The sequence below is a fragment of the Nycticebus coucang genome, chromosome 5 (assembly GCF_027406575.1).
Source record: "Nycticebus coucang isolate mNycCou1 chromosome 5, mNycCou1.pri, whole genome shotgun sequence".
Lineage (NCBI taxonomy): Eukaryota > Metazoa > Chordata > Mammalia > Primates > Lorisidae > Nycticebus > Nycticebus coucang.
Genome location: NC_069784.1, coordinates 49022111 through 49029695, shown reverse-complemented (window position 1 = coordinate 49029695; position 7585 = coordinate 49022111). Strand labels below are relative to the sequence as shown.

At 38.5% G+C, this 7585-nt stretch overlaps 1 protein-coding gene across 1 annotated transcript in view; it reads left to right on the top strand.

The window, feature by feature from the left end:
* Nucleotides 1–285: 285 nt before the first annotated feature.
* SPAG17 (sperm associated antigen 17) overlaps nucleotides 286–7585 on the top strand; it is a 300150-nt gene continuing 292850 nt past the window's right edge. Inside the window, exon 1 of the mRNA XM_053591252.1 lies at nucleotides 286–439. Within this exon, the coding sequence (XP_053447227.1) occupies nucleotides 353–439 (87 nt within the window). The 5' untranslated portion in view covers nucleotides 286–352. The remainder of the gene's footprint in view (nucleotides 440–7585) is intronic.

Below are 7585 nucleotides of genomic sequence, written 5' to 3'. Positions count from 1 at the left end.
CTTGGTGGAGGAGGCCTGGACGGGAATGAAGGGATTTTGAGTTTCTACACAGGTCAGATGGGAGAAGGCTCCCAGAAGGGTCGACCTGAGTAAAAGAAAGTAGCTTGATCAGCTCTAGGCCAGCCAGGTCCTGTCCTGCAAGTCCTGGGATCCCTGCCCCAAGCTGCCGCATGCTCGGAAACTCGGTTGCCATGGTGACCGCAGCGGTTGACAGGAGGACTCCGGCCAGGTCAGGGAGGAGGGGCGCCGAATGTGCTCGGAGACTGGGCGTGGCTTCGGTTACTATGGCAGCGGGGACGCTTAGGCAGGGCCTGAGTCCAGCTTAGAGGCCAATGCTCCTCCCGTCCTTTGCATGGCACCCAAGAAAGAAAAAGGCGGGTCCGTGAACACCAGTTCTAAGACATGGGAGCCCTCGCTCATAGCGGCACCGTTCAACCAGGTGAGCCTCCAGGCCTTCAAGTCTGCTCCGCCCGCGGCTGACCCCGGGCCCCGCCGCCAGGAGGTAGACACCCTCCCTCTCAGACGCCGCTGCCAACTTCCCTCGGAAAACTCGGGAGTGCTTAGTGCGCCTCCCTCGCCTGAGGGTCCCCCCTTGAAACCACTCGGGGCCCAGAGGAGGGAGTGCTTGGTAAAGAGCCCCCGAACGTTAAAGGGAGAAGGAAGGGAACGCGCGCAGGACGAGGCAGGGGGTTTCTAGGGCGGGAGAGGGGCGTGTGGCGGGGAAGGGAGGAGGCTTCGCCTGTCACCACGCTGGAGTGAAGCTGTTCAGAGGGCTCCGCCAAGTGTACCGGAGTTGTCTTTAGAACAGTTTGCTTCCTCCTGGCATCTTACAAAACAAGGGTCCCCAACCTTTTTGGCACCAGGGACCGGTTTCATGGAAGACAGTTTTTCCACGGAGGAGAAGGGGGTACAGGGGGTACGGTAGAAGGTGACGGGAGGTGGAGCTCAGGCGGTGATGCTGTGTGGCCCAGCGGTTGGGGACCAGACCTAAAGGACAGGACTTTTATTTCCTCAATCATCTGTGGCCTAGACCATAGTAGGGCTTAAATTAACGCTGAATGAAGATGGACAAGGAATACTTGGGGATAACAATGTGTTTACTATACGGGAGCCTTCTACAGATGAAGGGATGGGATGACTTTCTCAACGGAACGCCCTGTTCCCACTGTATCAATGTTTTGACATATTTTGAAGAAGTAGGGAACAAAAGCCATGAGCGGTTGACTACCAAGTTCATCCATAGACTGCCCCAAAGGCAGTAGGAAATCTACAGCCCACCTGCCACATGACTTCACAAACTGCTTGAGATTCCAGAAATGTCTGGCTTCCTACCACTTTAGAAAGAGATGAGCCTCATAGGTCTTGTCCCCTGCAGCTGGAAATCTACTTCTATGCTAAGCTGTTTCTAAGTCTAAATTAGCATATGGGAAGAAAAAGATTGTTTCTAGAAATTCCATCCTGCCTTTGTGAACTACTTTAAAAACTGGCAATAAAAGTTTTTTTTTATTTTATATGGGTGTATGTGCTGCACAAAAGAAAAAGGGATCTAAAGTCTTGTGTTGCCCTCGTGAGAAATTTTAACATATTTTTCTTTATTTCTGTTATAATTTTTTTTGTCTATGAATAGTAATTCTACGTGATATGAAAATTAGTTGTAATGAAGAATTTCATGAAAGTAGTTATGATACAGCTGATGCTGATGTGATGTCTTAGAATTTGGGGTTATTTCTATAACTTTAGTAATCAAGGATGTCAACTCAGTAATCCCCGGTTACAGTCTCAAATTCTCAAAGATGTTTTTCAAAGCCCTTTGTAAAAGCACGCTCTTTTTCTTTTATAAGCCAATACTAGCCAAAACAATTTTTTCTCCATTTTCTTTGAGATTGTGTAGGCCAAGTTTGAGCTTGGAGTGAACATTTCTGCTTGAATTATAAACTGCTGAACAACGGAGTTTGATGGAGGTGCTGACACTGCATTAGCTTTAGTGTTGCAAATGTGAAGCTATAATTTTCCTAGCTGAATGGAAAACCTAAAGGAACTATTTTTCCTTATGGCTTGAAAACCTGAAATAATATTCAGCATTCTTGATCCTGAAATTGTATTGAAATTATATAGTATAGTATTGAAAGTATACTATTAAAATTATATAATTTCAATAAATCTTAGATATTAATAGAAATAATTTGAACTCAAAGTAATGTGTAGTTTCAGTTTTATTAACTACAAAGAGTGAACTCAATTTCCTATAGTTTGTTGGAATACATGTTTTCTTAACGCAGGGAGAAAACAACTGCCCTCCAACTTCTCCCATATTTTTTCTCAGTTTTGTTTTGTGTCTGGTCCAAAAGGAAAATTCCCAGACCAATCCAGCTGTTGAATGCCCATCGGCATACCCTAGCCACCAATGTAAAAGACTCAGAATTTAGGTTAACTCTGATTATAGATGTGTGAATTCCTTATTCATAGGGCTTAACAAACTGTTTTGCATATAGCCTGTGCTCAAAAAATGTTATTATTTTAGTTCCTACAGTTTCAGTTTCTTTCCATACAGTTGTTAGCCATGTGCAGATATCTGTGGTTGAGTGTGCATGCTAGTGTATGAATGGTGTGTATGTGTGGGTGATGGGGAGTGGGAGAGAAGGAAGTAATTCCTCCAGTCTTCCATAAACTAGATTGTAGAGTTAACTCATTGAAGAATTCAAATCAATAGTAATTTTCAACTCACGTTCATATGGGGGTGTGCTAGATTTTAAAGATAATAAATTTGAAATTTATTTTTAATAAATTTGCCTTATACCATTATTTTGGGCTATCCTTTCAGGCTGGAATAATGGTCAATTTTTAGTCAGTTTTAGGTGGTTCTAAAACATAAAATGATAGCAAATTATACAAGGCTGTCTGTTACTAAGCACTAAATGATTAGATGAAGACTAGAGGTTAGGAAGATGAATGCATTCTGGTTCAGTCAAAATGTTTTGCCTTTATCTGGGTCCTAAAACAATGGGTGGAATAGAGGGACTGATTACTTTAGGTAAGGAAACCAGTGTATGCCTCAAATAAATCTGAAATATTTAGACTTAAAGAAAGAAAAGCATAAAGTTAGACCATTTCTGGCTGGAAATAGTTTCTAAATTAATTTAATCAAATGGTCACTTACTAATCTTTGCTATCCATATACCAAAACATTTAGCTTATTAAAATATGTATTTCACACACTCAAATTCAATGAAAGAAAATATTTAGGTACATCAGCAATGAGATTTAGTGTAGCTATGTATGTGACATAGATGTATGTATGATCTTGAGCAGAATTAGAAAGTCAAAAATGCCTTCATATATACAAATTAAAATCTTTTCATGCTACTATCAAGACTGTTTCCACAGCAGTGAGAGAAAGATGTGTTAATCTAACCATTTAGTACTCATTAAATAATATTGATTTCTCATTCTTCTCCTCAGCACTTAGAGGCTACAGTTCTTTTTTCTGTCTCTGTAAGTCTGACTATTCTAGATACTTTGTGTAAGTAGGATCATAGTGTTTGTCTTTTTGTGTCAGACTTATTTCACTTCGCCTAATGTCAAGGTTAATTCGTATTATAGCATGAATCAGAATTGCCTTACTTTTTAAGGCTGAATAATATTCCATTTTATATAAATATATATCAATATTTCCAAATCCATCCAGTGATAGACACGTGGGTTGCTTTCACTTCTCGGCTATTATGAATGCTACTGCTATTAACATAGATATAGGAAAATCTGTGGGAGTTCCTGATTTTCAATTCCTTTGGGAAGTGTATAGAGGTAGAATAATTATATCATGTGGCAATTCTGTGTTTAATATTTTTAGTTACTGCCATACCATTTTCCACAGTGGCTTATTCCATTTTACATTCTGACCAGTAGTGCACAAGGGTTCTAGTTTCTCTACATCCTTGCCAACATTTTCTATTTGTTTGTTTGTTTGTGCTTCGTTGTTTTTAATTTTTTTGTAATAGCCATCCTACCAGGTATGAGATAATATCTCATTGTGGCTTTGATTTTCATTTGGCCATTTGTATATCTTATTTTGTTGATTTTTTTGTTGTTGTTGTTCTTTGTTACCTCCATTACTGCCTTTTTTAGTTGGTTGATTTTTTTTTGTAATAACATGTTTTGATACCTTCTCATCTCCTTTTGTGTATATTATATAGATATTTTCTTGTCCTTACTAAGAGTATTACATATAACATCATAAAATTAGAGCAAATTGTCTTAAATTGATACTTTATTTCAATTGCATATGAAAATTCTACTCCTATACAGCCACTCTGTGTTATTGATGTCAGAACTTATATGTTTATATACTATATACCCCTTAGCATAAATTTATAATTTTTATGCATTTGTCTTTAAATACTGCAGAATATAAAAAGTAGACTCTTAAATTAAAACTGCAGTTATACCATTTTTTATATATTTGTCCCTGTATTTATGTTTACCATAGAACTTTATATTTTCATGTGACTGTCTAGCATCTTTTCATTTCAACTTGAAGAACTTCCTTAAGCATTTTTTGCAGGGCATGCCCAGTGGTAATGAACTCCCTAGTCTACTATTTGGGGGAAACTGTCTTAATTTCTCCTTCATTTCTGAAGCACAGTTTTACTGGATATAGAATTCTCAGTTGACAGTCTTTTTCTTTTTCCTTTAGCACTTTAAATATATCATCCTAAAGCCTTCTGGCCTGCAGAGTTTCTGCTGAGAAATTAATAATCTTACTGAAGATACATGGCACCTGAGGAGAAACTTTCCTCTTACTGTGTTCAAAATTCTCTTTGTCTTTATACACACATACAAACACACACCAAGTGCCAAAAAATGCATACAATTTTAAGATAGGAAAGAATTGTATTGAAATTGTAATACTCAATACACATTGATTATGTTAGTTATCATGTATATTGTACCCTATTATCTCCTGTAACTTCAGAAGTCAAATGTGACTGGAGTATTACAATTTTAATGCAGTGTTTTTCCTTTCTTAAAGTGTGTATACTTTTCAGGCACACTCTGTGTGTGTGTGTTTATGTGTCCATGTGTATTTATATATAGGTAAATATTAACGTATTTGTTTGTATATTTTTTGGAGACAGAGTGTTGCTCAGTTGACCAGGCCAGAGTGCAGTGGCATCATCATACCTCAAACTCCAGAGCTCAAATGATCCTTCTGCCTGAGCCTCCTGAGTACCTGAGACTGCAGGCATGTGGCACCATACCTAGTTTATTTTTCTTTTCTTTTTTTTTTTTTTTGTGGGGTTTATTTTATTTTATTTTATTTTTTATTAAATCATAGCTGTGTACATCAATATGATCATGGGGCACCATATACTTATTTCATAGAATATTTGACACATTTTCATCTCATTAGTTGACATAGCCCTCCTGGCATTTTCCTAGTTACTTTGCCAAGACATTTACATTCCACATTTGCCGAGGCTCACATGTACCCTTGTAAGATGCACCACAGGTGTGATCCTTTCAATCTCCCTCCCTCTACCAACCTCCCCCCTCCTTCCCCACGCTTTCCCCCTTCCCCCTGTTCTTAGGTTGTAACTTGGTTATAGCTTTCATGTAAAGGTCCTAAGTTAGTTTCATAGTAGGGGTGTATACATTGGATATTTTTTCTTCCATTCTTGAGACACTTTACTGAGAAGAATATGTTCCAGCTCCATCCATGTAAACATAAAAGAGGTAAAGTCTCCATCTTTCTTCAGGCCTGCATGGTATTCCATGGTGTACATATACCGCAATTTGTTAATCCATTCGTAGATCGATGGGCACTTGGGTTTCTTCCATGACTTAGCAATTATGAATAGGGCTGCAATAAAGATTCTGGTACAAATATCTTTGTTATGATGTGGTTTTTGGTCTTCTGGGTATATGCCCAGCAGAGGAATTACAGGATTGAATGGCAGATCTATTTTTAGATTTCTAAGTGTTCTCCATATAACTTTCCAAAAGGAATGTATTAGTTTGCATTCCCACCAGCAGTGCAAAAGTGTTCCCTTTTCTCCACATCCACGCCAACATCTCTGGTCTTGAGATTTTGTGATATAGGCTAGTCTCACTGGAGTTAGATGATATCTCCAAGTAGTTTTGATTTGCATTTCTCTGATGATTAAAGATGATGAGCATTTTTTCATATGTCTGAAGGCCGCTCGCCTGTCTTCTTCGGGGAAGTTTCTTTTCAATTCTCTTGCCCAGCCTGTGATGGTATCCCTTGTTCTTTTCTTGCTAATGGGTTTGAGTTCTCTGTGGATTCTGGTTATTAAACCTTTGTCAGAGACATAACCAGCAAATATCTTCTCCCATTCTGTGGGCTGTTTGCTTGCTTTACTTACTGTGTTCTTGGCTGTGCAGAAGCTTTTTAGTTTGATCAAGTCCCAAAAGTGTATTTTTGAAGCTGCTGTAATCGCCAGGGCGGTCCTTCTCATAAAAAACTCACCCAATCCAATTTCTTCAAGGGTTTTCCCTGCACTCTCTTCTAGTATTTTTACAGTTTCATGTCTTAAGTTTAGGTCTTTAATCCAGTAAGAGTCTATCTTGGTTAGTGGTGAAAGGTGTGGATCCAGTTTCAGTCTTCTACAGGTTGCCAGCCAGTTCACCCAGCACCATTTGTTAAATCGGGAATCTTTTCCCCACTGGATGTTTTTAATTGGCTTGTCAAAGATTAAATAACGGTAAGTAGCTGGGTTCATCTCTTGGTTCTCTATTCTGTTCCAGACATCTACTTCTCTGTTTCTGTGCCAATACCATGCTGTTTTGATCACTATCGATTTATAGTATAGTCTGAGGTCTGGTAGCGTAATTCCTCCTGCTTTGTTTTTATTTTTGAGTAATGTATTGGCTAGTCGAGGTTTTTTCTGATTCCATATAAAATGAAGTATTGTTTTTTCAAGATCTTTAAAGTATGACAGTGGAACTTTAATAGGAATTGCGTTGAAGGTATATATTGCTTTGGGTAGTATGGACATTTTAACAATGTTGATTCTCCCCAGCCATGAGCATGGTATGTTTTTCCATTTATTAACATTCTCGGCTATCTCTTTTCTTAGAGTTTCATAGTTCTCTTTATATAGATCTTTCACATCCTTTGTTAGATAAACTCCCAAATATTTCATCTTCTTTGGCATTACTGTGAATGGGATAGGGTCCTTAATTGTTTTTTCAACTTGACTATTGTTGGTATATATAAAGGTACTGATTTATGAATGTTGATTTTGTAGCCTGAGACATTGCTGTATTCCTTGATCACTTCTAAGAGTTTTGTAGTAGAGTCCCTAGTGTTTTCCAGATATACAATCATATCATCTGTGAAGAGCAAAAGTTTGATCTCTTCTGATCCAATGTGGATGCCCTTGATCACCTTTTCTTCCCTAATTGCGGTGGCTAAAACTTCCATTACAATGTTAAAAAGCAATGGAGACAATGGGCAGCCTCGTCTGGTTCCTGATCTAAGTGGAAATGATTCCAATTTAACTCTGTTCATATGATATTGGCTGTCGGTTTGCTGTATATGGCCTCTATCAGTTTAAGAAATGTC